The 15546-nt window shown below is 44.7% G+C and overlaps 1 protein-coding gene across 7 annotated transcripts in view; it reads right to left on the bottom strand.

The window, feature by feature from the left end:
- The window catches only part of ripor3 (RIPOR family member 3), a 55385-nt gene that overhangs the window by 14958 nt on the left and 24881 nt on the right, over positions 1-15546 (bottom strand). Inside the window, exons 1-7 of one of the 7 annotated variants that reach the window (XM_037099766.1) lie at positions 9204-9716; positions 2554-2652; positions 1045-1200; positions 872-950; positions 711-734; positions 334-387; positions 15-164 (exon numbers count right to left, since the gene is read on the bottom strand). In XM_037099766.1, coding sequence (XP_036955661.1) covers positions 15-164; positions 334-387; positions 711-734; positions 872-950; positions 1045-1200; positions 2554-2651 — 561 coding nt within the window. In that variant the 5' untranslated portion in view covers position 2652; positions 9204-9716. Of the gene's footprint in view, positions 1-14; positions 165-333; positions 388-710; positions 735-871; positions 951-1044; positions 1201-2553; positions 2653-3553; positions 6981-7064; positions 7516-8687; positions 9145-9203; positions 9717-15546 lie in introns of those variants that run through there. The other 6 variants (XM_037099762.1, XM_037099765.1, XM_037099764.1 and 3 more) reach the window with 6 other exon arrangements.

The raw sequence follows: 15546 nt of genomic DNA, 5'->3' as shown, positions 1-15546 counted from the left end.
ACTCAGCGGTGTACCTGCAGGCTGTGCCGGTGGTTGCGGTTGAGCTCCAGCAGACTCTCTCTGGAGGCTCTGGTGGACGGCGACAGCGAGAAGGCTCTCTTCATGTTGACGGCTCCCTGACACAACCTCCACTGGATGCAATACGTCTCATACAGCTCCTCCACCTGCACGGACGGAGGCGACCGACAACACGCGGCTCGTGTTAGCCTGAAATTACTGTGTTTTTGTTTGTGCCCCAGGTGATTTTGTTGGGTAGCACGTAAAAATTCACTTCACCCTTTTAATGATAAAAAACACAATTAAAGTGAAACTAAGAAATAAAATGCATCTTACCTTACTGATTTGGAATTCTAATCTTCGTATGTATCTCTCCAACGCTCTTATCTCCTGTGAAGGCAAAACTATGATTACCTTCAGTCTGTATAATCTTTTTTAAATGTAAATATATTTGAAAATCTGTTTTTTTCCCCACAGACAAATATCTGTGTGTTTAACACCTTATTTCTGGAGAGATTAATGTATGTACAAAAGATTTTACACCATGAAATTAAAGCTAAATATTGTTTGCCACTGGTTTGTTTGACAGTTTGTTATTCAGTCATTTCTACAAACCTTTCTTTTTTCTAACAGTTTATTGGCATGTTATATAATATATGGACACATATCAAAGCACATATGTGAGTATGTGATGGCTGCGGCGCAAAGTTTACCTTCTCCAGGTCATACAGAAAGGCCTGGAAACACAAAAGACAGAAAGAGAGAATACACCATCATCATCGTACGTGGATGAAAAATAAATCAAACCATCGCCAATCTCTCTCTCTCTTTCTCTCTCACACATATTCAGTGTCTTTCCTCTCTCTGTCCTCACCAGTCTGGAGTTTCTCTTGGTCTCTCTCTGCTGTGACGACAGGAAGTCCATCTCGGCCTGGTGACCCTCCAGAAATTCCCTGCAGACGTCACGGCAGCAACAAGAGCGACTCAAACTTGAAGCAATATTCACACCACATGAACAGTATTCAGGTTCTCTAGCAGTATACGTACGTGAGTCCTTTGCGTAGCGCCTGGAAGACCCTGTCCACCTCATCCGGCTGCATGGACCAGATGGCTCCTCCCCCTCTGCTGGGAGACAGGTGCATCCTGGGAGATTTACCTCCTGCCCCGGCTTTAGAGCGCATGGAGTTACGAACTGACGACGACCTGAAAACAGTGAACATCAGCGAAGACGGAGTGAGATAGTTTTCTACTTATATCAAACAAAAATAAAGAGCGAGACGATGACGATGATGATGATGTTCAGGGATCTCCATCATCACTGTTGGGAAGAAACAGGAAGTGAGCGGTGCAAAAAAAAAAAAAGAAGAAGAAAAAAGTGAAATACTGTGAAGCATTTTGTGAGTGTTTGTGTCCACACACACACTGAAGCTCGGCTCTGATTTAGCCGACGTTCCTCTGTAATTACGGACTCGGGCTATAAAAGCGGTTTTCGTGGTGTGTGAAATTTGTCGTCCCCTGTCAGTGTGTGCGGTGCGTTTATGTCACGTTCTTTACGGCCCGGTCGCGTCTCATTCCTGTCGCCATCAAAGCTCCCTGATGGGGAATCCTGCAGGAGACCACACAGTGTTGTACTGAACAGAGAGAGTGTTTATGTGTGTGTGTGTGTGTGTGTGTGTGTGAGTGTTTAAGAGACATAGTGTGTTTTTGTTTCACAGGAAGTGCATTCCTGCTCCGACGTGACATTTTGTTCCCCGTTCTCTCTCGTGGGGCCGACGGTCGACATCTGTGTGTTTGTTACTTGTTGTTTCTTCATTCAGGAATAACATCTTTACAGTCTGTGGTGCGTTCACTGTCTGGGCGTCAACATGGGGAAAAAAAAATAAAAAACCCTCGTCTGGGGGGAAAAGGGATTTTCCTCCACACGACAAGTGTTTTAAATCTTAAAGAACAATGGCTGATTTAATTTCACGTCTTTTTCTGTTTCTACAGTGTGAAAAAACAACTCGCACAGAGTCGACATGAGGCCAGAATCTGTAAGTTCATCCTGACAATTATGTCCAACAAGTCTCCTCTGGGAAATAATTCCTCAAATACTTGTTTTTATGATAGTGGTTAGTTTTTGTTCAATGTCAAGGTCTGAACCACACAGCAGAAGATGTCCATCATTGTCCAGATTTGTTTATTTTTAAGTTATACGGATTTAAATTTACACATTTTCAGCAGTGTGGGAGAAATTTCAGGGGGATATTTGTTGAGCACTCCAAATAGTTGTCACTTTAAATCTGTGCAGCTTAGATGAAGAAGTCGTTTCCATACAGCAATTAGATGATCTTATCGAACATACACACATGAACCTGATCTCGTCTTTGCACCTCAGTTTATTGAACCATCAACCAAATATTCACCAGGTAGAACTGCACTGCCGACATGAGTTTAAATGCCAGGGAGCTAATTAACTACCTTAGCTGCCAAACCTACAGCTATAGCCCACTTTTTTTTAAAAACGTCTCGTGATGACAAATTCCCTGATTCGGCTGTAGCGGCGGTGTCACTCACCGTCGTCCTCCGGTCAGAGAGCTGAACCCGGTGAAGGAGCGGCTCCGGTGGCTCAAACCTCCATCGGACGGAGAGTCGAATCGCAGCTTCACCGACATCCTGCAAGAGACGGAGAGAGATTTTAATTAACGTACCACAAAATCCCGAAACCAAAACCCTCAGTCCAACAGGAAGTCGGCCATTTTGATTTTCGTCATACCTGCTTAATTTGATTTATTTTTGTTCTTTTTAAAATTGATTTCCAGGATCAAAACCTTCCTTGATTTGAACACATACAGTATGTGAACACATACAGAACATCAGACTCGTGATTTTTTTCATTTATTTATTTATTTATTTATTTGGTAGTTTTAGTGTTTCGTGAAGGTTCAAAGAACAAGATGGAAACCGACGAACAGCTCAGATAAGCTCAACACTGTTATGTCTGTGCAGGTGGGTGATGTAGTTCCAGGTTCCAGGAGCCTTCGAGGCAGCGAGGACGGTGTCGTGGTCGCTCGTCCCGTTCGCCGCGTTCACGTCTGTGGCTGATGAGGTCGGAGCTCTGGCTGAGTGTCTTCCACACGATCTTACGTCTTTACAGCCATTTGATGAAATAAGTGACTCGTATCATAAGTTATGAGTGGTTTAACTATCTGGTGTGGTTCCTGTAGTTGCCATGGCGACATGACCAGCACACACAAGAAAGCATTTTAGTGGCAAATGACAATTACCGTCAAAATCTTAAATAGACTGTTGGTTTATATACTGACGAGTCACTTTTCAATATTCAGTATTAGATGAGTGGCGGAGGACGTACTAAGATCTTTCATTTATGTGCAAATACATAAAACTACGTGACATTTTATCACACGTCCTGCATACCAAACTTTAGTCTGGTTAAGGTGTAATCTGCTGAAGGTACGTGAAGTATCCGCAGCAGAAGAACAGGCTCTGCTGTAGTTCACGCTTCACAACAAACTTTAAAACTTTAAATTCTTAAGAACAACTGACAACCATGACATTATTTTTATTTTTTTTATTTTTTTTTTTGTATTTTTATAATTTAATTTTTAATTTTTTTTTTATTTGATGGATCTGCTTCTGGAAAACGTCAGAATGGAGTGGGTCTTGAATCAGCCGGTAGGTTGTAGGTTGAGCGGGTCTCAGGTCATGGATGCTGCCCCTTTTGGCGTCGATGGTGCAAAGACCCAGATCAGGAACCGGTTCCCAGCCCGAGCTCTCTAAGAAGACGAGGAAAAACTCCCCATGAACCTCAAACCACACGGGAAGAAACCTCGGGAAAGGCAATTCAGAGAGAGATCCCCTCTCCCCGGACGGCTGGGTCTCCACACGCATTTGTCCTCGTATGTGTGTGAAACACCTGAGCTAGTTTAACTTTTTTTTGTTTCTAATTAAAGAATTTCTTCTTCAATTAAGGTTGGCTAACCGGAGCACCCGGGGTAAACCAGTTGTAGCTCAGGGAGAAACAAATGCGTGTGTTTGAGTCTCCTGTCAGTTCCTGAGCGTGGATCAGCCCACTGGAAGAATCTTCCAAACCACTTTTTTCTCCTCTCGTTGCTCGTGAGATCTTCCAGCTGGGTTTTTTTTCTCTTTCTGTCTCCTCCTTCCACTACATTGTCTTCCGGAGACCCTCTGTGGCCTGAATTATGGACATCTTTTCTTCCACCTGACGACCTCTGAGCAACTTTGAAAGGACATGGGAAGAAACCTCGGGAAAGGTAATTCAGAGAGAGAGATCCCCTCTCCACGGACGGCCGGGTCTCTACGCGCATTTGTTCTCGTATGTTTGTGAAACCTGAACTAATTTAAGGTTTTTTTTCCGTTTGATTGAAGAATTTCTTCTTCAATTAAGGATGGCTAACCGGAGCACCCGGGGTAAACCAATTGTAGTTCAGGGAGAACAAATGCGTTCGAGTCCCTCTTCCGTCTGCTCTTGAGCGTAGCTCAAGGCAAACCGAATAGCCATCTGTACCATTTCCTCTTTTTCGTCTTCTTCTTCATGAGATCTTCCAGCTGGGACTTCATGGCGGATTCTGTCTCCTCCCACTCCTGTTCCTTTTCCTGCAGCGTCCTCTTGAGGTCCTCTCTGGCCTGAATGAGCGATATCTTCTCCTCCTGCCACTCCATCTGATTGCTCTCCAGCTTCTGCTCAACCCTCTTCAGAGCGGCAGCGAAGGTTTTGGACTGGTGGCTCTGCTCATCCAGCTGAACCTCACAGACAGCAGCAGATTTCACTATCGCCAGAAGAGACACTTTCTCCTTCTGCCAGAAGTTGCGCTCGGCCTCCAGACGCAGCTTTGCCCTTTTCAGGTCAGAACCAATCTGCCGCATTTCCTCAGTGTGTTCGTCCAGCAGGGTCATTGTGTTCTGCTGCCAGTTGAGGCGCTCAGTCTGCAGGAGATCCTCGGCTTTTTTCACGGCAGCTGCCATCTTCTTGGTTTCCTCTCTATGCTCCTCAAGTTGGGCCTTAGATCTTTGCTCGGCCTCCGCTGCTTCCCGTTGCATCCTCTGAATGATGGTCCTCTTTTCCTCTCTCCACTCCACCTGACCATTCACTAACTCCTGCTCACTATTCATCAGAGCAGCCGCCAGTGTTTTGGTCTTGCATTTCTGTTCATTCAGCTGAACCTCATGGAGAGCTTTAGATTTCTCCATCGCCTCGAGCAGGGAGGACTTCTCCGTCTGCCAGAAGTTGCGCTCATTCTCCAGAAGTTGTTTTGTCCTTCTCAGGTCAAACATGATCTGCTGTGTGTCCTCAATGTGATCGTCCTGCAGGGTTTTCGTGTTTATCTCCCAGCAGAGGCGCTCAGACTTCAGGAGATCCTCTGTCTCTTTCAAGGCAGCTGCCATCTTCTTGGTTGCTTCTCTGTGCTCCTCAAGCTGGACTTGATGCAAAGCCTGGGATCTTTCCTCGGCCTCGTTTGCCTCCTGTTGCATCTTTTGAATTAGGGAGGACTTTTCCTCCTGCCACTCCGCCTGACGACACTCAAACTCCTTCTCCATCTTCATCAGAGCGGCCGAGAGGGTTTTGTTCTCGCCTTTCTGTTCGTCCAGCTGAACCTCATAGAGAGCTGCAGAGTTCTCCTTCTCCTCCAGCAGAGAGACTTTCATTTTCTCCCAGTAGCAGCGTTCATCCTCCAGAAGCTGCTTTGTCCTTTTCAGGTCGGACGCAATCTGCCGTGTTTCCTCAGTGTGATCATCCAGCAGAGTTTTTGTGTCCTGCTGCCAGCAGAGGCGCTCAGTCCTCAGAAGGTCCTCCGCCTTTTTCAGCGCAGCGGCCATCTTCTTGGACTCCAGTCTGTGCTCCTCAAGCTTGGCTTGATGCGAAGCCTGAGACCTTTCCGCAGCCTCCTTTGCTTCCCTTTGCATCTTTTGAATGATGGCTGTCTTTTCCTCCTGCCACTCCGCCTGACGTCTCTGTAACTCCTCCTCCACATTCATCAGAGCAGCTGTGAGGGTTTTGTTCTTACATTTCTGTTCGTCCAGCTGAACCTCGTGGAGAGCTGCAGAGTTATCCCTCTCTTCCAACAGAGAGACTTTCACCGTCTGCCAGTGGTTGCGCTCATTCTCCAGAAGTTGTTTTGTCCTTTTCAGGTCAGATGCAATCTGCTGTGTTTTCTCAGTGTGATCATTTAGCAGGATTTTTGTGTCCTGCTGCCAGCTGAGGCGCTCAGTCTGCAGGAGGTCCTCTGCCTTTTTCAAGGCAGCGGCCATCTTCTTGGACTCCAGTCTGTGCTCCTCAAGCTTGGCTTGATGCGAAGCCTGAGCTCTTTCCACAGCCTCCTTAACTTCCTGTTGCATCTTCTGAGCGAAGGATGACTTTTCCTCCTGCCACTCTGCCTGACGAGTCTCGAACTCCAGCTCCACATTCCTCAGAGCGGCCGCGAGGGTTTTGTTCTCGCTTTTCTGTTCATCCAGCTGAACCTCATGGAGAGCTGCAGAGTTCTCCTTCTCCTCCAGCAGAGAGGACTTCTCCATCTGCCAGTAGTAGCGTTCATCCTCCAGAACTTGCTTCGTCCCTTTCAGGGCAAACGCGAGCTTCCATCTTTCCTCAGTGTGGTCATCCAGCAGATTTTTTGTGTCCTGCTGCCAGCGGAGGCGCTCAGTCCTCAGAAGGTCCTCCGCCTTTTTCAGCGCAGCGGCCATCTTCTTAGTCTCTTTTTCTTTCTCTGAGAGTTCTTCACGCAGCCTCTGGACTTCAGGATCAAACTCCAGCTGTTTGGCCTTTGTGTGGGCCTCAAACTCTGCGCCTTCCACGTGACGGACTGTGTCTGCCTCTGAGACGGTCTGGAGCTCTGATTTCAGATCCCTGAGCTTCTCTGACTTCAGATTCTTTAACGGTCTCTTCTGCTGCGATGTGCCTGGAAGGGACTCGCTGTAGGAAACCTGCACCTCAGCCATCGCCTTTGGGTCCTCGCAGAACAAGTCTCGGTGACAAGAAAACATATCAGATGAAGTTTGAACCTTATTGGATCTCTCCAGATCTGTCCAGTCAACAAAGTTCACGCTACCTTTACCTCTCCTACCCGGTGAGCGATGACACTTCCTGGCTCTTCCTCTGTCCTTATCCTCGAAGCGTTCAAACTCCTCTCTTATTTTTGGTCTCACGTCTGGTCCTCTCTCGCTCTGTGTGCGCTCCATTGCAATGGTCTCAACACAAATGGCAAATATAAAGTCTGAAGAGCTCCTCAAAACTTTTTGCATTCTAAACGTATGACATCACGGGTTCTCTCTGCTTTGATGTTCCTCTCTCCGTTGCCATAGCAACAGCCGCAGTGTTCTGTTTACATGTGGCCTTTTGCACATGTTGTTTACATTCAAAAATTTTAATTCATTTTTTTTCTGAATGAACCAGACTCTCTTCGTTTTCACGTCTGAATAAACAAACTGGCTTCAAATTACTCTCATCCACGACTTCCGTGTGACAGAGAAATTCAACGTGAAAATCATTAAAGGTCCCATATAATGAAAAACAAGTTTTTGTCTGGTCTCTGTAAGCTTTTTCCCCCTGAGCCCACCAACTCCCACAGGCTGTTCAGATGTGTCCAGCAGTGAGATAGCAGTGTTTCTGCGGTTCTTAACCACTTCACATCGGACTGCTTCAGTAACGAGGGTCAGCACAAAGCTGGCTTTGCCTCGACACTGACCCTCATAAAAGGATCGGTACCAATGATACGGGACCCAGCAACTGTACCCGAGTCACCGAAAAGTGTTGCTGCGGTTTAATAGTACAGTGGAACGCCGGCTTACGAAGACCCCATTCAATGAAAAATTCAAGTTACGAAGGCAATATTTTTGCCCGTGGTACGGCAAAATGCCCGCGTAACAAAATCTCACAAATACAGGAAAATTCACGTTAATTTCAAAAGTTTAAAAAAATGTTAAAAAAATATCACTGCACAGTGTACGTACGTACATTAATTAACGTAAATGTAAGTTTTAGTTTTAATGTTTAGAATTAAATTCCATAATGTTACGTACATGTACACGTACGTATGTATGCATGCATACGTATGCTTTCTTCAGCCGCCACCACCAAGAACTTCATCTTCAGCCAGCATCGCCTCATTCAAAAGGTACATACATAACTTATTTTATTGATATTTATTAATCCATTTATCATTTATAAATTCTTTTCTTCATTTCAGATTGTATTTTGGAATATTCTTAGTGTTTTTTTCAAATATCAAGTCGTATTTGTTGAAGAAATACACGACTAGTAGGGGGCCTGGAACGAATTAGGCTATTTATAGGGAAAAAGGTGCTTCAACTTACGAAAATTTTGACTTATGAAAGACCCTCTGTTACGAATTCATTTCGTAAATTGGGGTTCCACTGTATTTATAGTTGCCTACAAGCATGGTGAAGTCCACTGGAAACTGGCTAACTAGTTAGCTCTGCTTCGGTCCGCTATGCAATGGCATTTGAAGCAAGTTTAATGTTAATAATATTACAATGGAGCTTGGTTGTCACAGTAAAAAGTCTGGAAACATGTGCAGACTGGAGACAGAGACGATGCCAACAGTGTCCAAGAGTTTGGAGACTCTGGTGGAGACACAAACACAGCTTTCTAGCTAGCTGTTAGCAATTAGCTACATGGTAGTAACTTAACAACACATATGAAACAAACTAACATTATTCAAGCACAATAACAATTCTGAAATGTCCCGCTGCAGCAACACAGCCTCTCCTTCTGGGTCCGATTCTGGGTCAAACTGGTTCGGTTGAACGAAAGCATCTCCGCGAGCCCAAGTGATACATCCACCGTAAAACATCGTCTCCCTGAGAGGGACGCGTAGCATCAAGGCAGCCGATGACGGACGAATTGCATCAGCATTTAAAGGTGCAGGCACAGAAACAGCCTGCTGTCAGTAGAGCGACTTTTAGACAGAAACTCAGGACCACAGATGGGTTTGGGGCAATGCATATCGATTACAGTGTTGCCGGACCTCTGACAGCTGTCTGAAATTGATAAAAAGCAGTATAATATGGGACTGTTAAAGTTTTGACTTGTCATGACTTGTTGGTAACCATACCAGCATTTTCTAGCATACATGAACCAGATTTTATTTCCAAATCTCAATATTCAGAGGCGTGAACAACCAGTTGTTGTTCAGAGAGAAGCTGCTGAAGCCAAAGAGTGTAAAAACCTTCATGGATGCTGTGTCACCGCTGACGTTTACATCCTATAATTTGTTGTCACCGCTTGTGTTTTCGAGTGCCGCTGTCTAGTTCCCCTCCTCCTCAGCGAACACACGCCTCCCAACACTAAAACCAGCGAGACCACCCATCGCTCTCAGACAATCCAAAACAGGAAACAGAGCGCATCCCTTTGAGACCAATTAAAAGAGGAACATCTTCAAACAGACACACAAACATGTGCACATGCTGGTGCCCAGATGCAGAGCGGCTACATATTAACACAGCATCAGATTTTCTTTAGCCACATTAGTCGGTCGACCACTTCGATCCAGATTAGGGCTGCACAGTACATCATTCCACCGTCGACATATCCACAAAGTGGAGTGTGCAATAGTCATTTGAAGAGTTGCAATGTGACGTAAAGCAGTCCTGACCGTTTTATTAAACGTGTTACGACGTAGTAAAGAACTTCACAGCAAAGACGAGGATTACTTAACCTCGTGCAGGTTATATTTTGGGGCATCCATTGATAAGTATGATCTCTGTGGCTCAGGGTTAGGGTTGCATGGCAGCCATCAGCACATGAATAGTGTGTTCAACAAGACAATAATGTATGAATGTATGTATGAATTACTGTAAATCGCTCTGGACAAAAAAATGTAAATGTTAAATCTCATCTTGAAGTGCAGATTATCTCCGTACTACAGTGTGATTCAGTGAAGATACGATTCGAGCCGAGATGAATAAATAATAAACGCTCCGGTCTGGTGAGATCTGGGACGGTTATCAAAAGTGTCAAAAGTTTTTAGCGATCAGTAAACGTTTACATTAAATCAAAAGCTGAAGATGTCACTTTTCAAATGTATCCAAAGATGGAACGATTCAAGCAATCTGGTGAAGATTTATGTGTTTTTCCTCAACTATTGGACAGAATCATAGAAGTGTTATAATGCAGATGTCGGTGTTTTTTTGGGGGGAAGCAGCAGACCAAAGATTTCACGCGGTTGTTAAAACATCTCAACACTCAGTCACTTTTCTGGTTTCGAGTAACCTGCTTTGTACGACAACCGCACGGATTTCCATGAATCTTTGTGCAGATGTAACTTTTTTATCTACCACGTCTTCTTGAGCCTGTCAAGTGCTCAGCCCCGTGTCATAGAAATGACTGATTTGTAACAGACAAATGTGTTTTGCATGAAACTTAATGCTGGAACAGAATCAGATTTGAGGAATCAACTTGCCTGGCAAGTCGCAAAAATGTTGATGCTGACCCAAAACGTGATGTTTCATCCGATTTCTGCCAAAACAAACCGTCTTGCCACAGCGTATCCACTCGCAGGGGGACTAAAGCATCATTCAGCTGTTGCATGGCTGTGTTAAAACACTGGCAGCACCTCACAAAAAGCCAGCAGTGACTTGAAACTGAAATCACCAAAATCACAATAGTTCCTTCCTTTGATTCCTGAACTTTACCACCGACTGTCGTGGACACAAACCTTGATTCACGATACTCAGCCTCTGATGCGTGCGCTCAATGAATTGTTCTTTTTGAGAAACAGCTGCTTAACTTCAAAACAATAAAGAAAGATTTACTGTCCCCTTATGATGAATAACTAGTTTTGGACAAATACGAGAGAAGAAAGTCATTGTAGTTGCTGCTTGCTGTGACGTGCACGAAACTGAAGTCAAACAAAAAGTGCTGTGACTCGAATTCACGTCGACCGCAGAAGCACTGACGATAAAACTAAACAACAAAGTGAGAAGGTCAGTCGGAGAGGAAGAAACGCTGGAACACATGCAGCACTTCTGCAGAGACATACTGTTTGCACGCACGTTTATTATGATAATGTGCACACACACACACACACACACACACACAGTCTGGACACCATCTGCTGTGGTCTTTAATGTGGCTCCTGTGAATGCTCATCAGCTGTTTTCTTCAGAATGAGTCACTGTTACAGCTTTTTAAAATCATAGTTTACAAAATCCTGTTTATTGAAAAAAAAAAAAAAGGTTAATCTTATTGAACCAGACTGCTGATGGGGTGGATGAACCAGCCTGGTGTCGGTCCCGGCTCGGGTCCCTCCGGTGTGGATGGATTTAAAGAGGCCGCAGCAGGACGAGCTGGGTCGAACACAGAACCTCCTTCAAGGAGACCTGAGCTTCAGTCCTGTGTGTGTAACATAACTGACCTCACATTTGGTTTAAGTGTCTATAGTTTAACAGCCCAGAAGTTATATTAAATGTTTGTCAGGAAGTTTTATTTTGAAAGTGTAACTGGACATTTTACATTACAGCAGGTCTAAGGTGTTTTTCTAGGGCAAGTAAAGTCATGTCGAGTCGAGTTCGATAAGAAAACCCGATGAAGGTCGCAGAACTGAAACGTTGTTGTCAATAAACTTAATTGGGGACAGTGTGTCTCCTGACGTGAGTAATTATGGAAGTCTTAAGTTATTTATTCCAACCATTCAGTCACACACAGATGGAACATGCATCCTCAGATCGAACCACCGGCCTTCAGAGTATCGGACTACTTGCTCTCCTTCCTGAGCTGCAGCCAGCAAACATAAATGTGCAGTTTGTCTCAGCTTCTTCCTTTGTGTTCAGTTTAGTTCGTTTCTGCATCTTCACCTTCACGATCTCGACTCGTAATTGTCGCCTTGCTCAAATAAGCCGAATCGAGGTCTCTCTGCTCCGGCTCTTAACACGACTCGGATTTGAAGTAGAGCAGAAATATGCTGCCGGTGTGAAGTAGTTCAGAGTCGAGTCCTGACCCAGAAAGTGAAGCACACTCCTCTGGTCCCGATGCCAACGGCAACACGGTCACCGAGCAACCGCGCATAACAGACGGGAGATGGAGAAACCAGGTGTGATCGTTACCAGGAGAGGAAGCCAAGTGTCTTTTGTTTTTTACGAGGATTATCGTTATTTATGCGTTACTTCAAGATGAAGTTTGATTTATTGTTAGCGGTGATGCTTCCTAACATCTTATAAATGCAGCGTGGCTTGTTTGCTGTTCCTGTATCTGTATCTGTATCTGTGTGTGTGTCATCTGGTATTTAAACAGCAGAAGATTAAAATCTGGCAGCTGTGTGTTTCTTAATTTAACCTCTGGGCTCTGCAGATGCTGAGCACGGACTTGCAGGAATCGGCTCCAGCAGCAGAATCACTTCACGTAGTTCAGTCCTGCTGGCCGGACGCCACATTAACCAGCTGTAACAAACTATGTGAACAATGTAATCCGGCTCCGACTATCAAACAAGCATGAAGTCTATTTCTGCCGTCACACACACTCCATCCATCTCCACCTGTCCGCTCGGTTACACTCACACATTTTTCAACAGGTCGGCTCAACTTCAGAATGCAGCTGTTTCATCATGCAGTCTTTTTTTTTTTTTATTATCATCGCCCGAGAAACAACCGTCTGAATGTGAGCTCTCCTGTGGGCACAGAGAAAAATTGAAGCATGAATTTAAGGAATTTGGTGATTTCCTCCGAACCCTTTGAATCACCACCACCACATGTGACCATGAGGAGAGAAGCGAGGAGGAGGAGGAGGAGGAGGAGGAGGAGGAGGAGATGTAGCTGTTTGACAGTGGGAAGGTTAAATATGAAATAATGTGGACAGTGGTTGAAAGTAACTAAGCGCGTTTATGATGACTACTTTCTACCTCTGCACCTACGACAACCCCGACAGGCAGGAGGGAGAGGAAAATGCTCATCCAAAATTACACACAAACAAAAACACGAGTGATCGATCAGACGCTGAGGAGTTAAAAGAGAGATTACAGTACGAAAGAGTTAAACTTTAAACGAGAAGCTGCACAGTCGAATTCAATCCTGAACATGTGTGAGTGTTTAATATCCTGACCCGGCCTCTCCTCCTGTAGTTGAGATGTTTAAAGGAGGTTTAAGGTCTCACACACATGTTGGATGTTCTGACTCCCTGTTTAAGGGAAAAACAAGACAGACGTCCAGTGTTTATACTGAGAGAGAGGGAGTGCAGGAAAAAGAGAAATGGAGCAGAAACAGATGGAGGACTTCGATTTTGTACAGAGAGGAGGAGAAACGTGGAAGAACGTGAGGAATATATTAACCCTTTTTTCACCGATCAGTAACCCACTGAAATCAGGGTTTGTGTGCTGTCGGAACGTGTAAATTCTGCTTTTACACCCGGGTCGGTTCACTCTGCAGTGGACCCAGATCCAAACGTCAGACGGACCCAGGTGAACGAGCTAAACTCTGCTGCGCAATGTGATGGCGCATTATCAACATCTGGCGGTGGCTCATAAATAAAAGAAGAAATGACAGATGTGGTCTGTGAAGGACAGTTTATTACTGGACACTATGAAAGATGCTCAAATACCTGGATCACCATCCGAGCCGGCTAAGTCCTGGTTTACTGCCCGGCTACCTTGTATGGGGATAAAATAATTTAATCGAATCAAATGTTACTGGACTGGAGGTCTCAAATCATGATGGTGAAATGAGTCATTTTATGGTGGTTGTAATTTATCCACCATTTTACAGATGCTTCTTTTACAATGGCTCTGTTATTGTTTTCTCTTCTGTTACAATTGTTTCTGGCACATTCGTAACAAGAAACATGCCGTCAGTGATGTACAATGTGACGCTTAAGATATAAAATCCCAGACAGGCTGTCCGGCCTGCAGGAAGTGGGAGTTGGGTCGCTAGTTGATTTTATGGCGGGTTGACGAGTCGATTACCGAGTTCCGCTGCTCAAGGATGAAAATGTTGGATTATCACACCTACCAGTTTATAACATTTATTATCGAGAGCAGACAGGGAAAAGAACAGAACAGAGCATTTCTAACTGCACTCGGTAATCGACTCGTCAGGGCTTCCCCACAGCAGGAAGCTGCTGCAGGAGAGTGGTGAGTTGTGTTCACTTTTCAGTGGAAATCCAGCTAAACTAGCAGATGTTTGTTGCCTCAGACTATGTGCTGGGACACTGTTTGTACTGTTGCTGAAGTTTGGTGCTGTTCTGAGCATCATTTGTGGGTTTTTGATGGTGGTTTCTTGCTGGAGTCGTATACTGCTGTGTATTGTTATCGTGAGGTCGTTTCTGGGGTTGATAAAGCTACGTAAGCTAGCAGTCTGTAAACTTGATCTCTGGAGGGGGGGTCTTAGTTGGTGTCACTGTGTGTTAGACCATGGATTAAATTTACACCGGAATACCCCTTTAAGTGACAAATCCTGGTGTCTTAATGATCTTATCATCAGTCTTAGAGGACTGAGACTGTGGTTTATCATAACTTACAAAAAACATGGCTGATTTTCAGGAAGCTTGGATGGAGGAAGAATCTCTTGACTCTTAACTTCCAGATAAAAAAGATCCAGGAATTATTTTTTATCACTTTCTTTGACATTTTGAGACAGGGTGTAATATTTGAGCAATGTAATTTAATACAATAACCAACATAAACTATGACCAAGCTTACAGAAATGACATCTGGTAGCGTTGGTGTGAATACAGTTATCTTATCCTTTAAAATGTTCACGTCTCTCTGAAGTCTGCTGTTCTTAAAACCTCTGTTCATGTCTTTTCTTTCCACTCATGATTCACTCCACTTTCTAGGCTTGTCTCCTCTAGATATTCCCTTAACGATATAAGAAAATGTCTGCTGTTTTCATTCAAACTGGCCTCAGACCAGCTGATTCCACAGGTGATTAATTAGCTGCTTGTCTGGCCGGAGGTGTGCAGATCTCAGGCTGCAGCTGCTGCGGTTGTTCGCCTGGAATAAAGAAAAAAAAGTTGCAGGTTCTCGTTTTCGCTGTGATTGAAAATTGACCGAGAACCAACGGAGAACATGTTATAAAGAAGAAGATAAATACTGTGAGGAACGTGTTGTAATAATAACAGGTTCCACTGACGAACGGAACGTAAAATAAATATTGTCTGGAATGTGATTCGAACGTGAAATGAGGGAGGCGCATTCCTCAAGTGATGAACAATTCGGGGGGGATGAGGATGGATAGAGTGTGTGTGTGTGTGTGTGTGTGTGTGTGTGTGTGTGTGTGTGTGTGTGCGTGTGTGTGTGTGTGTGTGTGTGTGTGTGTGTCTAGTGTGTAAAGGGTCGTCTTGAGAAAAGCTGAGATCTGGTCTTAAAAAATTAGCCTTGACCTGCAAGTGATTTACGGGGTCCCATGTGGTGAGGAGGTGGGAGGTGTTGGGGCGTATGTGTGTGTGTGTGTGTGTGTGTGTGTGTGTGTGTGTGTGTGTGTCTGTGTGTGTGTGTCTGTGTGTGTCTGGTCTGGCTGTAGCATGCAGCAGACCTTCACAAGGGGCCTGTAGATCATCTGCGGTGGCAAAGACACACACAAGTA

The sequence above is a fragment of the Acanthopagrus latus genome, chromosome 6 (genome assembly GCF_904848185.1).
Source record: "Acanthopagrus latus isolate v.2019 chromosome 6, fAcaLat1.1, whole genome shotgun sequence".
Taxonomy (NCBI): Eukaryota; Metazoa; Chordata; class Actinopteri; order Spariformes; family Sparidae; genus Acanthopagrus; species Acanthopagrus latus.
Note: the sequence above shows the minus strand (reverse complement) of the source record. Positions and strands in the feature narration are given on the sequence as shown.